The sequence below is a fragment of the Nilaparvata lugens genome, chromosome 5 (assembly GCF_014356525.2).
Source record: "Nilaparvata lugens isolate BPH chromosome 5, ASM1435652v1, whole genome shotgun sequence".
Lineage (NCBI taxonomy): Eukaryota > Metazoa > Arthropoda > Insecta > Hemiptera > Delphacidae > Nilaparvata > Nilaparvata lugens.
Genome location: NC_052508.1, coordinates 33,998,043 through 34,021,478, shown reverse-complemented (window position 1 = coordinate 34,021,478; position 23,436 = coordinate 33,998,043). Strand labels below are relative to the sequence as shown.

Genomic DNA, 23,436 nt, shown 5'->3' with positions numbered 1-23,436 from the left:
TTTTCGAAATTGTCGGCCTAGCGGCTATCGAAGAACGGAAAGATGATCATGATTCAAGATCATATTGAGATAATATGATTCAGCATCTAAAGTTACCAGCTGTAATAAACATGCCACCCTATGATAAATTGTGTAGGCTACTGGTATTACAACGGTAGTTTTGAGTTGAAGTGTAGTTGATTGGTACCAGCTGTAGATAATGGTTCATTAGAAGACCTATACAAATATAATTATCACTCCCCTATCATTGAGTAACCGGAAAATGTTGGGAAAAAATTATTCACCTCATGGAAGAGAGTTGTTCATATTGCATTTATTATTACTGAAGAATGTCAGAATAATTCACAATTTTTTTGAATTTAGCTTAGCTTATTTCCATCCTGAAAATCCTAAAATTGAAGATGGAAAGAATATGTAATTCCTGGTGATGATTCATCATACATCGCATATTTCCTGGACCATCTATTGACAATCAACAACTATGAAAACATTAAACTCATCTTTGAAAAACTAATTTATCCTATCTATTTTTTTTTTTTTTTAATTCAACACTTTACTGTTAGATATTACTACCAATTGATTGAGAAGAATATGTTTTGGGAATAATGAATGCTGCAATACTAAGCACATAGGAAGTTCGTATTTAGATTTGAATGAAAATATTGATTGTCAGATAAATTTCATGATTCACAAAATAAAGTGAAGTGTACATTGACTTTTGGCGGTACAAAGTTCGCCAGGTGAGCTAGTTGTAAATAAAGGTTTATTATTAATAGTCAACACTGAAAAAAGACAGGCTCAATCACCAGGAATACTATAAATTCTGTGAAGGACCAGTAAGCCATTAATTTTGATTAGTTTAATCACTTACATTATGGACAATCAATACTTATGACATTTATTAGCTACAAAATAAAAAATTTTGATTGAAGTGACCCGGACTACTACAATATGCATAACCATTTAGATCAAATAAAAGATATTACTCACATCTCTCATCAACTCCTACTTCTTGTTCACAAAATATTAACACAAAAATATGAGTTTTATTTTAGTAGAAAAGAATTTTATTTGCTATTTATTGAATTATATAAAATATTGGAATTTTTAGGTTAGGCTATACTTACTGGTCAGCAACCTGAATAATCGATCAAGCCATATAATTTGAAATTTAGCCAGACACCTTTGGCAAATTTTTGTTGTAAACAAATAGCATTCAACTGGAGGATTTGGTAACCACATGGCATGCTATTGTAAATGGAAAAACAACTTAAAAAACTTAAAAAAATTTATTGTATAAAATGAGCATGTACAAAATACATAAAATGAATAAAAATATTAATGAAGTATGTATATTCATTAGGCACATGGATACATTTGTAATTTTTAGATGAACCAATCAAATTGCAGTAGTTGATGGGTGGCAATAACGAGTCGATTCAGAAATAACACCACGATTTTATATAAGTGATAAGAATTTATAAGTTATCACTACTCAGTTCATGTATCGGATGTAATCCAAGTAATTATAAAATGTAATACCTAAGATATAGGTAATAGCCTAGCAGATTGGCACGGACTATTTCATTATATAATGGCATAGTTGTTGAATATTTAAATATATGCAAATTTGGAAGATGGAAGTATGATCGTAGAGAATAGGGGTAGATCAGAGCCCACTTGCTTGCCAGATGCCACCATGGAATGCCACTAAATTTATAGAGCACAAGTACCTTTTTGTTTAATTGTATGTTTGAAAGATTTAAAGTTAAATTCATCATTTAATCAATTTTCATAAGATTTAGTGATGCTGTATTGAGGCATAAGTCATTCAGATATTTATTTATTCCCTTGGAGAAGACGACTTCGGCCTCCAGAAAATCCAAGACAATGTGAAATTCGGATCGCCACCATCATCTTGGGAATTTCAGCACGTGAGTGATAATTATCAAGAAATATATAAATCTAGGGCAACCTCAGCACTTCGAGTGGAACAAGATTTAGAAAGCTAGCTTGTCGAAAGGTTATATAAATATTGTAATTGATATAAAACTTGTGCAAGTCTTGAAAAGTACAAAAACGTATTTTACTAGTTAAGAACTATATCAGATTCACATGTCTAAGGGTGCACAGATGGAAGAAATATTCAAATTTAATGTTGTAATATATATATGCTCACTCAATCATTAATTTTATTAGCAAATTATAAAGATATAAATGAAGCTCATGTTCACTGGATAAATTGATTTATCTAATTTCCATCAGAAGCTGAACCTTTAGCCCTGAGATACATATAGATATAAATATATTTGAGATTCATAATTTATCAATTGATTATTTTTATTAATTTGGAGAGAAGATATGAATCTGTCTGTCTGTAGTTTTCTGCTTGTAAGCAGGTCCTTCTATATGGCAGCAGCCCTCCACTCTCTTCTATTCTCTGCCAGTCACTTCGTTGCATAGTAGCTCATCCCCTCCTTGATGTTGTCCAACATTTTGTATCTTCTTCTCCCTCTTCCTCTTCTTCCCCTGAATGGTCCCTCCCAAGGCATCCACCAACAAGCATTGCCGTCTCATCCAATGTCCATCTCCTCTTTCTTCCCTTTATCACATCCAGCAGACTCCTTCTTTCCCCAACCCTCCTCAACACCTCCTCGTTTGTAACTTTATCCCTCCAACTGATCCCCTCCATCCTTCTCCATATCCACATTTCCAATGCCTCAAGCCTCCTCTTATTCTCCTTTCTCAGCGTCCAAGTTTCTGCACCATACAGTGCCACACTCCAAACATAGCACTTTATTAGCCTTTTCCTTAGTGTCTTGTCCAGTTGGCTACAAAGAATTCTCTTTTTCTTATTGAATGCTGTTTTTGCCATAGCAATTCTTACTTTGATTTCTTTGTTGCATTTCATATCCTCTTCCATTATGCTTCCTAAGTACTTAAAAGATGATACCTGTTCCAACTGTTCACCCTCCAGTACAGCATTCCCCATTCTTGCTTTCCCTGCACCAATTCTCATGCACTTTGTCTTCCTGACGTTTATCCTCATTCCATACCTCTCACAAGCCTCATTCACATCTCTCAACATTCCATTCATCATTGTCCAGCTATCAGCCAGGATCACCATATCATCTGCAAATCTTATGCACTCTATGTGTCTTCCTCCAATGCTGACTCCTCTTTTGCCATCCAAACACTCCTGCAATATATCCTCTAGGTAAACGTTGAAAAGGATTGGTGACATACAACATCCCTGTCTCACTCCTCTTCCCATTCTACTCTCTTCTTCAATTTCGCCCTCTATTCTCACTCTGCTGGTCTAGTTGACATACAGGTTCCTGATTAGTCTCCTCTCCTCCCATTCCACACCTCTTCTTTTCAGAGTATCCATAAGTCAGTCCCATCTGACTCTGTCAAATGCTTTTTCCAGATCCACAAATGTCACAAAAACCTCTCTCTGTTTCTCTACAGATCTCTCTCCAATACTTCTTAACAAGCCAATTGCTTCCCTAGTGCCTCTGCCCTTCCTAAAACCATATTGTTCCTCTCCTATTGAGTTATTCAACCTTCCTTACAGCCTTCTATTTATTATTCTCGAAAGGATTTTCGCTGTATGAGCTATTAGACTGATTGTCCTGAATTCCTCACATTTTCGAGTAATTTTTCTTCTTTGGAATTGGTACGATAACTGAGATTAGAAATTCCTCAGGCCATTCTCCATTCTCATATATTTTGTTGCACAGATATGTTACTTCTTCAATTCCCTTCTCTCCCATTTCCTCCCATAGATCTACTGGTACTTCATCAATGCCACAAGCCTTGCCTTTCCTCATTTCACCCAATGCCTTCCTCACCTCTTCCTTCAATATTCTTCCATGCTCTCCCCTCAATTCTTGTGCCTCTGTTTTCCTCTCCAGCTCCATCATAGTATTCTCATGTGTGCTATACAAATCTTCTATATACTCTTTCCAACTGTTTAGAACTTCCTTTTTATCATACAGAATTTCACCATCTCTGTTTTCAATCTCCATTTTGGTCCTATTGCAATTTGTCCTGCTATCCAACTCCTTCACTGCTTGGTACATTTTGTCAAACCTCCCATCTCTTTCCAAAGTTTCAATTTTTAACATCTTTCTTGTAGCCATTTATTAGATATGAATATATGAGTTTTAATCGACAAGCAGCAGCAAGTCAATAACTGAGCTGCATAATCTAAATGCATATGGTTAATGATTCAAGAAGCACATGGTAACGTTTCATGCTAAAAAACTAAAAACTAATTCCGAGCAAATCTGTGATACTTCCTTTTCTGATGTACAGGGTGATTCATAATTATGGTGAAATAATTTAATACGTGATAGTAGAGGTAAAAATAAGGAAAAAAGTTCCTATAAACATATATCCATAAACGCTTCATTAGCGAGCTATACAGGATGAAAGATTTCGCCCGGAATTCAGTTCCTCTGGTGAAATACACCGATGCTGAATTGTTTGGGGACTAGTTTTTGAAAAACTTATGCTGGATTCATATGGAAAAATATCTGAAAAATTGAATAAAACTAGTCTGGAAGCTGTAGTGTGAGTAGTTTTTGAGAAAAAAGTTGAAATATGCAAAAAATCTAAGTAGAAAAACACAGACTTTTACGTTTGATGCCCAATAATTTTCTTTAATGACCAGTAAACAAATAATTTTTTTGCGATAAAAATTGTAGAGAATTTAATTTTGAAAAAAATTATGTAAGCTTTGAAAGCTGAATTCAAATAAAAGTTGGATAAAATGTATTCTTATGTAGTACATTACACCACAAAAATTTGCTGTTCTATGAGGAGAGAACTAATAACTGATAAGTTGTAGCTGATTGCAAATAAAATATTCGGTTTTTTATGAAACTTTTTTTTATATGAAAGTAGCATATCTAAATGACATTAAACTTATACCAAAAGACTAGTAGATTATGTCATTAAGCCTGGGAGGAAGCTCGAACAGAAGTAGATGATCTATGATTCCTGCCCAAATGTTTACTGAAAACTGATGTTGTGGAAGATTAGGATTGATGGCATGAGGATTCTCAGCTGCCCAAATGTGTTAGTTGTGGACGTTAACAATAGTTGTTCTTGTAAAGTGTGCCTCATCGGTAAATAAAACAGTTGTTAAAAAGTTTGGGGTAAACAAGTTTTACTAAAAACCATCGGCAAATACCAGCACGGGGAATACAGTCTCGTGGCAATAGAGTATGAACTTTCTGGAGGTGATATGGATGTAATTGTTCCTCTTTTAGTATCCTCCAAATAATAGATTGATTGACATTAAACTGCACTGACAATTCTCTCGTATTCTTCTCGGGATGTTCATAAATTTCATTAAGAACTTGTTCTTCTAACTCAACGGTCTTAGTAGATTGGGGTCTGGCTGCATAAATGTGCTCTTTGCATATCAAAGGATCTATTTCAGACAGACGTTGATGAATAGTGGCAAGAAACCTTGAACTTGGACATACTCGGTTAGGAAAGTTCTCTTGATACAGACGTCTTGCTTCAGTATTACAGTAGTGTCCCATTCCATACATTAAATGCATGTCAGCTAATTCGGAGTATGAATAATGTCTAAAATTAAAAAGCAAAGTGAAATGGTTACAAAAAACTGGTTAATAGACTAAACAAAAAACACAGCGCGGCTACAGTAGGCCTAACTTACAGTTTGTTTTTTTGCTCAACAGTGAGCTAAAATATATCTGAAAATAATTTTCAGCTGATAATTTCTTTTAAATATTTTTTAATTTGAAACAAAAAAAATCAGCTGTATTGGAACAGCTGTTAATAACATCAATGATTTCCAATCAATTACAACCTATGAGTTATTAGTTCTCTCCTCATAAAACAGCAAATTTTGTGGTGTAATGTACTACATAAGAATACATTTTATCCAACTCTTATTTAAATTTTGTTTACACAGCTTACATATTTTTTTCAGAATTGAATTCTCTACAATTTTTATTGCAAAAAATTATTTGTCTACTGGTCATTAAAGAAAGTTATTGGGCATCAAACGTAGGAGTCTGTGTTTTTCTACTTAGATTTTTTGCATATTTCAACTTTTTTCTCAAAAACTACTCACACTACAGTTTCCAGACTAGTTTTATTCAATTTTTCAGATATTTTTCCATATGAATCCAGCATAGGTTTTTCAAAAACTAGTCCCCAAACAATTCAGCATCGGTGTATTTCACCAGAGGAACTGAATTCCGGGCGAAATCTTTCATTCTGTATAGCTCGCTAATGAAGCATTTATGGATATATGTTTATAGGAACTTTTTTTCTTATTTTTTCTTCTACTATCACCTCTCGAATCATTTTACCATAATTATGAATCACCCTGTATATTTTGTTCTTATTTTTACTGTTTTTACTTGTTGCTCTATACATATATATTACTTATTTGTTCGTTGATATTTGTGTAATATATTTATATGAATTTCTATGGTGTATCCTTTATTTGATTTCCTACCTCCATGCATGACCAATCTCTTTTTTACCTATCTAGTTACCAATATTGAAATATTAATAAGATTACCATCCGACTATATTCTCCACCAAATAAGTTGGTTAAGACAGCGATATACAGCATTGATAGTCAAATCTTTGGAAATAATACGTTCCAGAGATTTATATAAATTATCCAATATCATTAAATACGACCAGAAGAGTCTCAAAATTATAGAATTAAGTTGTAGCAGTGCAAATTCTCGCATCCATACTTGCGGATTTCGACAAATCAGTCACAGAAATTGTGAACTGTAGGAGCAGCCGACAGTTAGATTATCTTTCTATGTACTCAGTCCAATCCATTACTGATATCTTATTTGCAACCCATTACTAAATTGGTCTAATCAGTTGTTATTGTTTATTGTGTAATGTCTAATCTAGCTTTCCCTAATATTATCTTCTATGTATTTAGTCCAATCCATTACTGATATCTTATTTGCAATCCGTTACTAAATTGGTTTAATCAGTTGCTATTGTTTATTGTGTAATTTCTAATCTAGCTTCCCCCAATGTTATCAATGTAACTGTTTCATATAAATACGGTATTAGAATCAATGTAAAGTAGTCTTAAGCAATATTCTGTATTATGTAGTTGTAGTGTACAGGCTCGGCCTGAATAAAGTCTTTTTAAAAACGCACAGTGTGTTCCTGCACCCTTAACTGACGTCAGTAACCGGCAAGAGCAGAGAATTGCGGGAGCTCCTGGGCGAGCCAGTAAGAATTTGGTATAATATATATTCTAAGAACCACAACAAGGGTTATATAATTTATTACTCATGCTCTATCGACTGCAGCCAAGCAGGGCAACCCGTTTTTGAAAAATATAACGTGACAACATTTGTTAAATAGGCTGAGCAATTCGAAAGAACTTCTGCTGGCGCTAATTTTGTGAGATTCAAATAGATTTATGAAACATAGATGTAATTTCTTATACAATAAGATAAAAATATAAATATATATAATAATACACATGCTTGTAACAATAATAAGAAATATTTCTTTCGTTTACATTGTTTTCAATATGATAAGATGTCAATCCTAAATTACTACACATAACCAAGACTATATAGAGGCTTTGAGGAAGAATAAAAGTTTTACAAATAAATTCAGCTCAATGACAGCTACTGAATGAATAGTTGGGCCTATTCGGCATTCAAATTGTGATCTTTAAGAGAAAATTTAATTATATATAGCTGTCACAAATAATTGTTAAGCAAGCTGCCTTCTAAATTGTTGGTGCAAGCAAGCCTTGATTTGTTTGGGGTTATGTAGCTGGCTTATTTCTAACCTCAAAATATTTGAACTACCATTCAAAATGATAAACACTATGAATGATATGTGGTTTTATTAATTAATTTCCAAAAAATATTTTATATTCAATTTGATAAGTGCAGCCTTTATAGTCAGATAACAGTTGTTCATCTGCCTTTGATAAGATTATGGTTCATACTCGGTATTGGAATTTGTTTTCTTTACTCAACTGTTTACAAAACTTTTTAATGTATAATTTTGGGAATGTGAAATCAATCAATATGTCACAACATATTCAAAATGGCAGCCATTTTAAATTTTTGATGGCATATTTCTCGAAACCCGTTCACTTTACAGAAAATTTAGAAGAGACAAAAACGTTCATCAAGATTTCAATACACCTTATTTATCAAGATTGGTCAAAGAATAACAGATAAGTTTATTCTTTTTGTGTTGCATGAATGCACAAAACAAACAAGATCATCTGAAAAACATTGTAAAATCAGTTGTATGTCCATATGGAGTCATACCGAATTCAAAGCTTCATCTTAAAAACAATTGGAATTGAAAATTTAATATTGGAAAGTGGTCATGCATGGAGTACGAAAAGATCCAATTTCTATATTATTGTTCGACCAATCTTAATAAATAAGGAATCCTTGAGATCTTGATAAAATTTGTTTAATTTTTTGTCTCTTGTAAATTTTCTGTAAAGTGAACGGTTTTCGTGAAATATGCCATCAGAAATTTAAAACTGCCGCCATTTTGAATATGAACACCGCAAATGTTTTTTTTCAAGTTGAGTCTCCATAGCATAAATATTCATGCTACATTTCAGATCAATACAACATTTCGTTCTTGAGATAAAAATTCATAAGTGAAAAAGCAACATGGCAGCTATAAGGATAACCGCTGAGTTTTGGACACTTCAAATACAACATTGTAGTCTCCTATCATCTAGGAACTAAACCTCAAAATGTTCGACACTACTTCTGAAACAATCAGTATATTCTATTAAATGGATATTTCTGTGAACGGTATCTTGTATGTAGATGTTTCATGGAATTCATGTCTTATTTAGTCAATCCATTCTAGGTATTTCAAAATTTTGACAGAATTCTCCTTCTTCTTCTTTCATCCAAGATTTAGAATCTTATCTGTTCTGATAAACAACAGTAATTTAAATCTGATCTATTACATTACAGCATTTTCAAAATTGGAATCAAAATTCTTTCACAGAATTTGGAGGCGAAATTAAAAGATATGAGAAGAAGGTTAATATTGTATTGCAGATATTGACAAACGATCTAGAAGTGAGGAAGTATCTATGGTGAAGAAAGAAAGTGTAAAACAGCGCAAGATGCAACCGTGCATTACACTAACAACTTTTTGTTGCTCTTCGGCATATGAACTTGTCTTTATTACACTGGTTTATAGTTCATTTGAATTCTAACTAATGAAACATAAAAAATAAAGGAGAGCATATACCTCCTATACCATCTTTGTTCACAACCTATCTCTAAATTACACTCTCATTCTATTAAATAATGCAAACAAAAAACTGACGAGTGAACCAGGATTCAGATAAGTATCTGAAAGTATTCGGGATGAAAGTATTCTATAGTAAATTACAGTATAGAGCTTGATTTCAAGTTTTCCTGTGAAAAAATTGATGGATTTTTACTGGATTGCTTTTTATTCTTGGAACGATACTTCATGAAACAGGGAGTGCAAATTGGAAACAATCATGTCCTATTCTATCAACCATATCCAATAAGCATTGACTTACTTTTTTATTGCCTAATCTGGACGTCAACATAGACACCTATCAATGTTCTTTGACTCAATTAAAGATCACTTATGTCCAATTACAACAGTAATAAGATCGTACATAATTCTAGCCTATGTTATCTATAATACATTATTCATCTAGTCATTATGATTAATTGAAGCCTCTACAGTTGGCGGCGATAAATGATTACGCATCTAAAATTAAACACGCGTCTCAAAAGTAGATTAGATACAAGGATTTTAATTATTGAAGTTATTCAACATAATCGAACATCATTTATAATTAGCAGACAATTCTATGTTCACTATAGAACAACATAGTTAATTACACTTAATCTTAAGAAACTATCATTTATATCAATAGATTGAGGTATTTATTGAATTACATAGCTTGATTTTGCTTGATATTAGCTTGATAGTCTGCTTAAATTACATAGATGACAGTCATATTGAGTGATCCTTATTTTACTGAATAATTATGTATTTTTGTAATTATTATTGATTGAAATAGTGAACTACAATTAATTAATATAAAAAACCTCAAGTAAAAAGTTTGACTTACATTCATGAATGGACAAATTTTCAGCTAGGCACTATTATAAATTGGAACGTGAAAATTACTACGTATCAAACTCTACAGTATGTTGCCCTCTGTCAGAAACGCATACGTTGGAAACGATGGGCAATGAGTAAATTCATAAGTCGTTTTTTTTAGGTGGGGAGTCCACCTAGAAAAGGATCCACTTCGCCAGGATATATAATTTAATATGAGATTTAAGTTGAAGTATGACTTCAGCCAGGACCGACAAAATACAGGAACAGTTTTACGTGCCCAATGAGAGGGCATCACAAAAAGTAATGTTTTAATGGGCAAGCAGGTATCGTTTAGCAAAGTCAATCATCAAAATAATTTCGAATAATATCTAATATGTAATAAGCTCAAACTTATTGAAATTCCACGGAACACTTTGAACGCTTTCGTCTACCTCATTGTAATTGAATTCAATTCAATTGCACTCGATAAGCAAATTGAAAACTGATGAACTCAGATTAGCTATCAGTAAGCTGAGATCTTCGATTTCCACCCAAGTCGATTCAGAATAGAATCCCATCTAGCACTTTTTGTAATGCCCTCTCAGCCTCACTCACCGAATTCCCAATTATTAAAGTGTGAGTGGGCGAACTAAGTCAAGCCTCGTGGGAGCTAGAGAGAGATGAAAGGATGAGAGAATCTTCTGACGTCACCACTGCAGACTGAATTGGTTCACACGCCCACACGGATTCAGTCAGCATCCCCCGCTCACAGCCCTTCAACAGACAAATTGAAAATCTCAAGTTCACCTACATGTGATATGAAATGGAATGTATTAGTACTGTAGTTGGAATGAGAAAACCAATGGAATTACACTTTGTAAGTTACAACGGTAGGTGATCTCGTTATCTAGGTTTCAATGCAATAAAAATGTAATTTTTCCATCTGTTATCGTCATTGATATCCTTTAAGGATTAGGCAAGCTGTCTGTTTTCACTTGAAAAGACTCTTCACGTGAATCGTGGTCTACTTACACTTCTGTCTCCTAATTGCTGTAAGTTAAAGCTTCCCAGAAAATTCACTAATTTTCCATCTGATGTTCTACAAAGTCTTTACAGATAACAAGTTTCCTTCAATTACCTACAATTATGAAATTATATTGAGTTCCTCTTTTCTCAACTAAAAATTACAAATCTCATATTTTTTATTACATTTATTGATGCTCTCAATAATCTCTTAATGGTTACTTATCAAATTTTTGAAGAATGAAGACAACAGTTATATCGGCGAATTTTATGTGTGGGATTTATTAAATTGGGCAGGATTCGCTATCCACCTTATATCTACCAGAGTATTAATAAGTACAAATGCTTCAAAGAAAATTCACCATCGATCGGTATTATTCATGTTCAATTAATTAAGGATCAATGTCTAGTAATAATCAAACAAATTATATTTTCGATGTATATTCACTTATTATAAAATCACAAATCATTTATGACTATGAATGGAAGAGAGCAACAGGCTTAGCTCAATTCAATGAGGAAGAGTCCAATTTTCTGTCAATGTAAATAATGAATGTAATTTTCAGCTGTTTTCTTCAATGTAAGTAATATTGAGAATGGATTATTGTTGGATGTAACTATAGAGTTCATTCAACTTTTGTAGGGTCTTTAACAACATAAGGGATTCAACCGTTAGTTGAACAAAACGAAAACAACTGCGATAAAATATTACTGCAGCTAACGGGAATCAAAATCGGCGCTGGCAAATAACCGTAAAATGGAAGATGGCTTTATGAACAAAGCAGCAGCTTGAAAATGACAAGCTAGCAAAGCAGAGCTTGCTATCCTAACTAAATTACAGTGCTGTAAGAGTCTCGTCATAAATGTCCACCTTTGAATGATGGCTGCACAAGACTGTAAATAACTGCTGCTCCAAATGTGCGATGGGAAATTCCATTCAACTAATAATAATAATGAGGAGCAGGCCACGGTGAAAGCAGGAGAAGTTGCATGCATTATAGTGTTATTGACTTGCAATCAAGAGAGCAGCGATCACGTGCACATATCGTGCCGCGCACCGCCATAAATCGCGAACTTATTATTATTTGGATACACTTCGGCCAATGTTGTCAAAACAACAGCGTTCTAAATCGGTGTACGAAACGGATATGATTCAGCACTGAGCAGTGAGCAGTAAGCAGTGAGGAGTGAGCAGTGAGGAGTGAGGAGTGAGCAGTGAGCACTGCAGCTAGTGCCAAATATTTTGACGAAACACTTCAACTACACAATTGACAGTCGCGCTGAGCACTGCTACAAAGTTCAGTTGAAGACTGATGGATGTGGGATGTGGCATACTGTAATACAATATTAACTTTTGAGTAGTCTGGCAGAGGGTCGGTTCAAATCACTTAAATCCTTGTGAGAAAATCTTGTAAAATCATGCTAAATTTTGAACTGGTTTCTCGTGGATCTGGTCTTGCAGATTTGACACCCGATGTGGAACCGAATTCGCCAATAGAATTTAATTACTTAAATTAGATTGAATATTTTAATATTCCATGAATAGAAAATACAGTACTGATATTCTTAGGACATATAGGCCTACTCAATGAATTTATATTGATGTTTGTTGTGAAGTCAAACAGCAATCACCAGCAGTAAGGTGATAAAAAACCTAATAAAACACCAAAAGTAAAAGTCTTAATAGTATTTGAACCACATAACACAGGATCTTGATCTCATGTATTATTCACGATTTCACTTATCAATCATTTTTGTCAGTTTGAGGGTTGTGCAAATGGGTTTGACTTAAATCAATGTGCATTATTTTACTAATAGATTGGACAACCATCTTGACTGTAATTAAATAAATTGATTGTGCAGTTACACAGTTGATGTTGGTGACCAACAGGACTAGAGCTTCTAACTGCATTAAATTGATGGTTACGCCCAAAGCTTCCAATTGTATTGAATTTATAACAAGAATAATTATTATTTATTGAATGTTAACATGCATTTATTTTCAAACAAACAACAGTAGTGGATCCAAATTGTTTTCAAATATTTCAATTTAATAAGATTTCATTTCCTAGTTGAGTAGGCTGAAGAAAATCTGAATGACAGAAAGATTAGATTAGATTAGAGTTCTTTATTCATATATGCTACAATACTCATACTGGCTTGTACACTAATTTACATTAAAATGACATTATTGCTAACAATTAATCAACGAATTTCACAGAGTATGAATAATTAATTAATGAGAATAAAGATTGAATGCAATTTGAATAACGATAATATAATATTGTGATGTAACTTCATAAATCGGCGGTGTTCCAACAATAATGATTGTCAATAATTCTCTGAGAAGGATAATTATATTCAATAATATCCTTCTCATTAACACACGACCGAGAGAAAACATATGATCTCTTTACAGTATAGTATGCTGTAGATAAATCAATGTTTGCTTGTTCTGCAAACAGATGTTTACCGTCTTGATTTCATACATGGGAAATAGCTGAAGTTGAGTATGACAAAAAAATATCGTACGAACAAACATCGTGTGTGTGTGTGTGTGTGTGTGTGTGTGTGTGTGTGTGTGTGTGTGTGTGTGTGTGTGTGTGTGTGTGTGTGTGTGTGTGTGTGTGTGTGTGTGTGTGTGTGTGTGTGTGTGTGTGTGTGTGTGTGTGTGTGTGTGTGTGTGTGTGTGTGTGTGTGTGTGTGTGTGTGGTGTGTGTGTGTGTGTGTGTGTGTGTGTGTGTGTGTGTGTGTGTGTGTGTGTGTGTGTGTGTGTGTGTGTGTGTGTGTGTGTGTGTGTGTGTGTGTGTGTGTGTGTGTGTGTGTGTGTGTGTGTGTGTGTGTGTGTGTGTGTGTGTGTGTGTGTGCAGGGCTGAACTCTAAAATATACTGTACGACCTTCTTTACTGATTCTTGATTGGAATCACCCTGGTAGACAATGTCTACAGATTTCCTGAAAGCACACCTTGATTATCGGGTCGATGTACTTCAAATTTAATAATCGACCAAAGATTAGATAAAAAGAGTGTTTTTTAGGCTAGAGCTAGTGGTGACAGATGCACCAGAGCACCAGTCTCAAGGCAGTCTAGTATGACGGCTGGTCGGCGTGTACAGCAACAGGTGTTCTATCAGAGCAGAGAGCAGAGCAACTGTCGTCTCGAGCTGATGCCCTGGCTGCTGATGAAACTGAACACGCGCCATCCCCAACAACAGCTACATTACAAATTACAACGCATCACCTGCCGTCTTCGGGTGTAATGACTCCAACCTATATTATATGACCTTGAATTACGGAGGATCTTTGGAAGTGACGACTTTTGAGAAATTATTCTTCGTGTTCTTCTAAGCGAACGGATTATACGTTGCACCTGTTCTAGATGTACCATTGTATCTACTCCACCACCATCTTCTTCATTCTACGATTAAAATAAGAATATTCGACTCTGTTCCTGTTGGTCGTATTCATGGATTTCACTTGGTCGAACATTCAGTTCCTACAATTATCCACAAGAGAGCTTGATGCTTTGTCGGCATCATATTCAGCGAAAGATGTTCAGAAAAAACTAATTGAGAATTGCAATTATTACTATAATTTAGTTCGATATCAAAGATTAATCAGCTATCTTCTCTCATGTTGAAAAGGTGAAATACAAAAAAAAATCAATTAATGAACACAGTCAAGATTGTTTAACTGAATTGAATTGCAGCTTCAAATAGATCCATCTTTTCCAAATCTGACATGAGCTCAAAGATATGCTGCTGCATCGCTCTCTTGAACAATATCAGGTCAAAACGTAAGCTCTATATTTATCACGCCGCTAATATTTATTTCCAGTGACTGAGCTGCTTTCTCAGAAGTAGTATATTTTGTATTTTGTTTACTGTCCACTATTCGGACTGACACTATAAGAAATTCATTTATTTGAATGACCTGACACATGAAAGCAATGAGTATAAGACGGAACGATGTTTTTCGGTTGAATAGTGGGAGCGGAGGACGGTGGTCCAGCAAGCGATAGGTTGTTGGATTGCAACATCAACATCCATGTTGTTTAAAGCACTATAATAGCTGTCTGCTTCGCAACATTGGGCACCAGGGGGTCGTCAACATCTATAAACATGGTTCGGATTACACTTATACTTTTAAGACCTGTTGGCCGTCGCAATAACATGAATCAGCTGTGGTTAGTCATCAATAGCGAAGCGACTGTCCCAATTTCAGCACGAATAACAGCAATCATAATAATGCGCAGCGGAGAAAAGAGAACAACAGTTGATTACTCGGCTGCCTCAGAGGCTTCGTCATTTCTCCAAGTCTAGACCGAGAAAATACCGACAGTCATTACCAAATTGGCATAACAGCATTGCAAAACAAATACTCTTTTTTATTCACTTATTAGTACAGGTAGATATCCTTGGTTGGAAAATCATTTAACTTTTAATGACAATCATTTGTATTTCAATGTCTTACACGTAGATTGAGGGCAATAATAAGTCAGACTTGGAATTAATTGCTGTAATAAAAGATTGAAGGAAGGTCATGGATTTATAATAGAAACATGTAACGGTTTATCGTTGTTTTTACTGTTAATAATATTGTTATCTGCAGAGAGAATTTGGGAGTTAGAATAGAAATAGAATAGAAATATATTTTATTGAGCAACAAAATATGAAAAACATCACAATACATGATTTTTTTTTTTACATAATCTATATGTTTTGATTGATCTCGATTGAGTTTATCTTATTGATTGAGGAAGCGGCTTATTTATCTCGTTCTTGTTGCTCTTTTGTTTTTCAACAGCTGACAGCCTTTAGTAAGTGCTAATGAAGAAATTGGATTAGGCTCACTCAATTGCCAGTTGTGAATGTTTTTTATATTTATCTTGATGTCATAGGCCTAGGAATCTCTGGAATACTCTTTCTAGTATCTGGAATACACATAAAGCTCTTCGCATTGAATAGGCCAATAAATAAATAAAAATTGTTATTTAGGTACTAATTTGCTTTTAGCGAACAGAATCACCGTGCTTTTCCTTTCATTTCATTTCACCTTTTCTCATGCCTTTCTTTTCAGGAGCTACCTCATCTCATCCAATGCCTTGATAGCTCTCTTGGCGTTTCCTTCATTTCCTATCTTATCTATCCTTTTATTTCTTTCTCATCACTTGAGATCGTGATTCTTACCAAGGGATAGAATGACTAGGACCCGGAATGAATGTGACAAGGCGAGTAGTCACATACATCAAAGCCTAAATAATATGAAGGACGACCTAATTAACCAAGATGTAGCGGAATTGGCAGTAGCGGTTCATGGGATTTTATCAGTGATATGTGATAAGTATTCAAGCGAAGCAATAATAGATTTGGTGCCTGTAATTACGTCCCTTTTCAACAAATACGACGCGGCCATGAAGGTAAATAACGACTTACAACAATATCTCAGGGATATGGCTGAGGAAAATAAGTTGTTAGTAACCTCCTTAGAAGTAGAGAAAAACAAAAGAAAACTTGATTTTGAAGATTCTCTGCACTGCGAAGAATTAACTGATAAAGAAATAGAATCCCTTAAATCGGAAATAAAAACTATGAAAACGAGTCAGGCTACATTGAGACAGGAACTAGCAACAAAAAATGAAATTATTCGTCTTCTGAAATCAGATAGTGAATTTCCACCCTTATCTCAACCAGCATCCGAGATAGGTGATTTTATTACACCCAAACAAAGTTTTAAATCGAGAAGCTGTACTTCGAATCCACCAGTTCAAACTGAAAATAGATTCGCAGTGTTGGGGAGGAGTGATTCGCGTTTCGCTTTGCCTGCAAACAGAGTTACTGTGAACAGAACGCGGACACGCGAGTCTGCGGCGCCTGTTTCTCAAACGCAGCAAAAAAGGTCTACTAGAACTCGGACTTTCAATATTCAGTTTTACGCTGATAGCCAAGGGAGAGATGTCTATAAACATTTCAGAGATGAGAATCATACATTCTCAAGCATGATTAAACCTGGAGCAGGATTCAGGGAGGTGGTGAAGGAGACTGGTGAGGTGAACGCCAATGATGTGCTTGTTTTTCTTGCCGGCACAAACGATATAGCCTGCAATGAGAGGAAGGAGCTACAATCTGCGCTTAGAAGTAAACTACGCGACCTGCAGAGCCGACGTGGAGGTCATGTGCTGGTGTTCTCGGTGCCTCATAGGCATGACCTGCCGAGATGGTCTGCGATCAACAAGGAAGTCCAGAGGGCAAACAACGAGAACTTCATTCTTTGCAAAAAATTTAAAAATGTTTCATTTGTTAATATAACCAATATAGGAAGAAGATTCCATACATCAAATGGCCTTCAATTGAACTCTTTAGGCAAAAAGTTTGTCTCTCAAAAGATTTTAGAATTGGTGCATCAGCTAGCCAACACAACGGAACTAGTTCTTGACCCAATCCCCTTGAAACACAATAACGTCAATCATTTTTTAGGGCACAATCTGATGAAATAAGATCAAGTAGAAGTGATAGTGATTGTATGAATCCAAACAACAAGGGTTATCCTAGCTTAGAAACAAACAAAAGCAAAACAACAAATTTGAAGAAAATAAGAATGTTTTTAATAAATATTTGTTCTCTAAGATCCAAACTAAATCAACTAGAGCTAATCTTATCAGATAATTCTACTGATGTTGTATGTATCAATGAGCATTGGCTTAGTAATGATGAAATTAAACTTTATGTTCCAAGTGGTTTCACCCTAGCTGCCTCGTACTGCAGGTCTCCCCCACTCACACATGGTGGCTCATCCATATTAGTCAAAAACTCAATCAAATATAGTTCTATGAATGTTAGTAACTTTTGCGTAGAGAAGGTTTTCGAAATATCAGCCATAAAACTCGTCCACAATAAAGGTATAATAATAAGTGTATACAGAACACCGGACTCCAATATTCAGGACTTTCTCAGCAAGCTAGAAGAAGTTTTAAATTATATCACTGAGAAATCCTACTCTTTCATTGCAATTGCTGGAGACTTTAATCTTAACATTCTTGAATTACATAGACCTGAAATCCAACAATTTTTAAATGTCATGAGATCCTTTAATCTGTATAACGTGCACTCCCTACCAACAAGAGGAAAAGCAAGCTTGGACAATATATATACATGTGTTAAGTCCGAACGTATTGAGTGTAAACTGTATGATCAGGATCTGATATCAGACCATGCAGGTATATTTGCTGATCTCTCCGTAGATATTGTCAGAAATTTTAAAAATAATAACAATGAGACAGAAATCCATAAAAGACATCACAATACATGATTTTTTTTTACATAATATATATTTTTGACATGACCAGTTGGTCGTCTGCCAAGTTGAGTTATTTTATTATAGATTTTTATTCGTTTTTTTGGATTTGAAATAGAAAATATAAACAATATACATGCAAGAAATTTTACTACTACAGTATTTGAGTAAGAGAAGCGATCACGTATTATATTCTCCTATTAGAATTTTCCTGTATGCCCATGCACTTTTAACAAATCCTATCAGTGCCCTCCAATCACTACCATTCAAAAATTCAAAGACCTTATCCTCTGATATAACTCTATTACCCAAATGTGCCCTTCTCATCTCTCCTAATACAGGACATTTCCCCATGAAATGTAGAATATCCTCTTCTTCCCTCGTGTTGCACAACGTGCATATCGTCTGTATCCCTTCCCGTCCTACACTCCTGTTCAAATACCACAGTCCTCCTCTCGTTTTGAAAATTATAGATTTTTCATTTCGGGTGAAATACTTTTTCAAATAATTATTGCGCTCTGTTAGTGGGTTGAGACGAGAGTATACGTAATGCAGCCTAGATTGTCTGGCACGTGCTATCCACTTCTCTCTACGCTCGTCCTTCATAAATTCATTGATACTCTTCAATCTCTGCCTCCACGTATCCTGCACGCCCATCTCCCATTCCGGCAATTCAATCCCACATTTTTCTGCCTGCGTTTTCCATATCCTGTACCAACCTACTTTTTGTTCTATCATTTTTTGCGCGAGTTTTCTTGGTAATCTGTTTGGCTGCAGAGATAGAATTTTCAGGATATAGCTGTAGTGCAGCTCGTACAAGTAGTGATATAGATTACACGTATTCGTCTCAAGATAGATAATGTGATTGGGCGTTGACTGTGGCAGAGAGAACAATCTCTTAATGAAGGACCTATGAAGTCGTTCCACATCTTCAAAGTTATTATATCCCCACACTTGCCCGCCGTAGCTCACAAGAGCTTTTATTACTGCATGGAACATTATCCACTTACTCTCCTCCTTTACTTCATTCTGCGCTACAAAAAAATTCCAAACATTATTTACAGCAAAATTCGCCACCGCTACACGCTCTCTCACATGCTCACTAAACTTCATTTGAGTAGTGAATGTTACTCCTAAATATTTGTAACTGTTAACTACACCTATATGCTCGCGTCCCCAGTACCACCTTTCATGCATCGCCAGTCGTCCGCCTTTTCTAAATACCATTATCTTTGTCTTATCCGAATTTATTTTAAGTCCCCACTTCTCGCAATAATTTTTTAAACACACTATCATTCTCTGTAAAGCTTTGGGTGTGGATGCAGTCAAAATTAAGTCATCCGCATACATCAGACCCTTAATATTTAATTCATCTATCCATATTCCATCTTCCATACCATCAAAAATGTCATTTATGAAGAGAGTGAACAATAGCGGGGAGAGTAAGCATCCTTGTTTTAATCCGTTATCTGTACTGAATGCTCCACTCATACCATCGTCTTTGCCTTGGCTATTCTTACACCATACGAATGCACGTGTATTCCTGTATAATTTCTCGATTATATTCACAAATTTGGTGGATAGCCCTATCTGAAACAACTTATAAATTAACGCATGACGATCTATATTATCAAAAGCGGCCTTGAAATCTACATATAAACAATACACTTTATTTTTTCCTCCCTTCACCTTCAAACTAATAATACTGTATAAATTGAATATGTTGTCTATTGTACTGTATCCCCTCCTGAAACCTGCTTGTTCTTCTTTTATCACCCTACGAATTTCTACCCATTTATTCAATCTATTTAGAAGGACACCTGAGAAAATCTTTGATAATGAGTTGATAAATTGTATTCCTCTGTAATTTGTAGCCTCTTTCTTATCACCTTTTTTGTGTATTGGAAATATAACCGCTTCTGAAAAATTGTCGGGTACCAGTCCTGTATCGAATATGTAATTATAAAACGCAAGCAATATATTTAAAAATTCATTTGGGGCTGCCTTGAAAAATTCGGCTGGTATGCCATCGGTGCCAGGTGCTTTATTAATTTTTGCTTTTTTAAGTACCAGATAAAGTTCCTCATTTGTTATTCTAGTATCTAGGGTTTCATCTTCTATGAAAGGTGCAGCATATAGAACTTTTTCCGCTTCAACTTCCACTGTGAGTAATTTTTTGAAATGTTTCACCCAATTCTCAACAGTAATCTGGCCTGAACTAACAAAAGATGATTTTTTAAATGATTTTACCGCAGCCCAAAACTGTTTTGAATCACGTACATTCTCTAGACTTCCTCTAATCTTATTATAATATAAGTCCTTTTTCTTTTTACAAATCTGTGCGTATTTTTTATTCTCTTCTAAGTACAATTGTCTCGCTTGTTGAGTATTTACTTTTCTAAAAAGTCTCAGGTATGCAAAGCTTCTTTTCCTCGCCTTATCACACTCCCAGTCGAACCATTTCTTTTTCCCACACTTATCTTCTCTCTTATAAAACTGTGCCTTGTTACCTGCCGCCTCTTTAACAATGTTGATAATCTTTCCTGCTGCCTGATTACTATCGAGGGGCAAGATAAAGCCACAGCTGCTTTGTGATAACTTATTACGGTACTTAGAAACATCTACCTTCGACCAAATTAACTTGGGTATTAGCGTAAGGCTTTCTTCTTGCGTATCTGATAATCCACATTTAAATTTAACTTCTACCGGCATATGGTCTGAGAATCTTTCAGCAAGTACTTCAAAACTACTTACGACTGCCAGTGCACTCATCGACACACAACAAAAATCTATAACGGAGCATCCTGTACTTGCTACATATGTAAATTCTCCCTCCTTGTCACCCGTTGACCTTCCATTTAAAACACACAAATTAAATTCCTCACACATATTCATTACTCTTCGCCCATTTGTATTGAAAATTTCATCTTTCGAGTTTCGGGTAGCATTAATAAGCCAATCACTTTGCATTATCTCATCAGGTATTATCTGTGCATTTGCTATACGTCCGTTGAAGTCTCCTATCAGCATCAGCTGCTCACCTATCTCTCTGCTTTCCATGAATTTATTGAGCTTATTGAAATCTTCTCTCCAACTTTCTCCTGGGGTCAGATAGACAGGCAATATATGAATTTTGTTAGTACTATCATATTTTAATGTTATCACTGTCCTATCATCATAATGAGTAAATTCACAAATTTCCTTCTCCTTAAAAGTCGATCTATAAGCCATCATTATGCCTCCCTTAGCCCTACCAAATTCTGCAGTCCTAACTGCTGAAACCCATGATATGCTATACTCTGGAAAATAGTTTTCTATTCGAATAAATTCTTTCTCTTCAATAAAAGTTTCGCATAATACAATTATATCATAGTTTTTCACAAAATTAAGAAAATAGTTGAAACTCACCTTACCGCTAAGCCCTGCAACATTATACCCTAACACACTTAATTCACCTACTTCTTGTACTTGGCAGACGACCTTATCCTATTCATTAAATTGTTCATTAGATTCAATATTTGATTTTTCATCCTTTTTCTTTATATTTTTCACCATTTCCGAACAGTCTATTTTTAAGATATTATTCAATTTCTCGACACCGCATTCACCTCCACAGCGTAGACCCTCCTCCTCTCTCCATGTGAAATACTGCCCGTCGATAACAAGTTGATCTCCCTTTAGTGTAGAACTCCGTACACTGTCGCTCTTCATTATCTCTTTTTTAAGCAGATAGAGTCTATTACGCTGCACTCTCGTCGCACGTGAATAGTCCTTATGCACCACGAATCCTGTTCCCTTCAGATTTTTTGTTTTGTCCATGATAGAATTGATATCGTGGTCCTGCGGGATATGTGCAATTATCGGCGCGTTATCTCTTTTCTTGCCTAAGATGTGAGCTCTATTTACGTGAACCTGTTTATCGCACTTGAGTACATTTTCACAGAAGTCTTTAACTTTCTCACGACAGTCCTCGTTGCTATTAAATTTCATACCTCGAAATATTAAATTATTTCTACGCGAACGATCCTCGTACCTGTCCAATCTATTCAAAACTCTGATATTTTCGGCTTTGAGACGTTGAACATCCTTCTTTAACAAATCGTTCTCTAGCGTAAGAGTGTTAAGCGTTTTTGTAATTCCCGATACATCCTCCTTTGTCGCCAATTCTTTCAATTTCCTATCCAATAGCTTTTCAATTGTTGTTTCGATGCTACGTAACAGTTCGTCGTTTTTTATATCACACCCTTTTTTTGTCACTGGTGAGTTCTCTGGGCTCTCACTCTCACCCCGTTCCCTTTTTTCACCTCGCACAGTTAAATATTTATTCATACTCATATTGACAAATGAATAGTTCACTAACTAAATATTGATGATTCACGAGCAAGTAACAGCACTTCCACTTTTGGCACTCGGAACAACAACTCACCGATTAGATAACAGAGCAACGAAAAGTACGTCCGTCTCGGTCAACTGCTCTAACTCAACTCCGAATTTGGGAGTTCATTATGGGAGTTTTATTTGAATTTGAAGGTGATGTTTGAAATTAGTAGTTTGTGGGCCAATTTTTGAATGTTCTAACATTGTCTTCCAGTGAAATAAAATAATTATAATTAAAGTAATTTGAAAAATAATGTATTGAAAATAAAATTTCATTCAAGTAACTTGTAACTTCAATGTAAGTAATTAACTTTTAAGGAAGTAAAATAGTTAAATTGTAAGTTAGGTACTTGTTTTTCAATTCAGTTACAGGACTGATATGCAGGTTTCAATTTTTTTAACTGAATCAATTTGATTTAAAGTAGGCTAATCGATTAAATGTAGGCTAATGAACCACGGAAGGTTCAAATTTTGCTCAAAAAGTAAAAATTAATAATATTGATTTATTTTAAAAATCATTAGTTGGATATTGAGCATTTCTTACTTGTAAAATGACGCTTCTGGTTTCATTACCGTGTATCAAAACAATAGTATCCGAAAATCTTTCTACATTCAATTTATTGTAT

The 23,436-nt window shown here is 34.9% G+C and overlaps 1 protein-coding gene across 1 annotated transcript; it reads right to left on the bottom strand.

Moving 5' to 3' along the window:
- Window positions 1–10,869: 10,869 nt before the first annotated feature.
- Window positions 10,870–22,915, bottom strand: LOC120351331. The gene is made up of 2 exons (XM_039428216.1): window positions 21,842–22,915; window positions 10,870–10,893 (listed from the first exon to the last, which is right to left on the bottom strand). The coding sequence occupies exon 1, from the start codon at window positions 22,766–22,768 to the stop codon at window positions 21,920–21,922; it is 849 nt and encodes a 282-aa protein (XP_039284150.1). The 5' UTR covers window positions 22,769–22,915; the 3' UTR covers window positions 10,870–10,893; window positions 21,842–21,919.
- Between the last annotated feature and the right edge of the window lie 521 nt (window positions 22,916–23,436).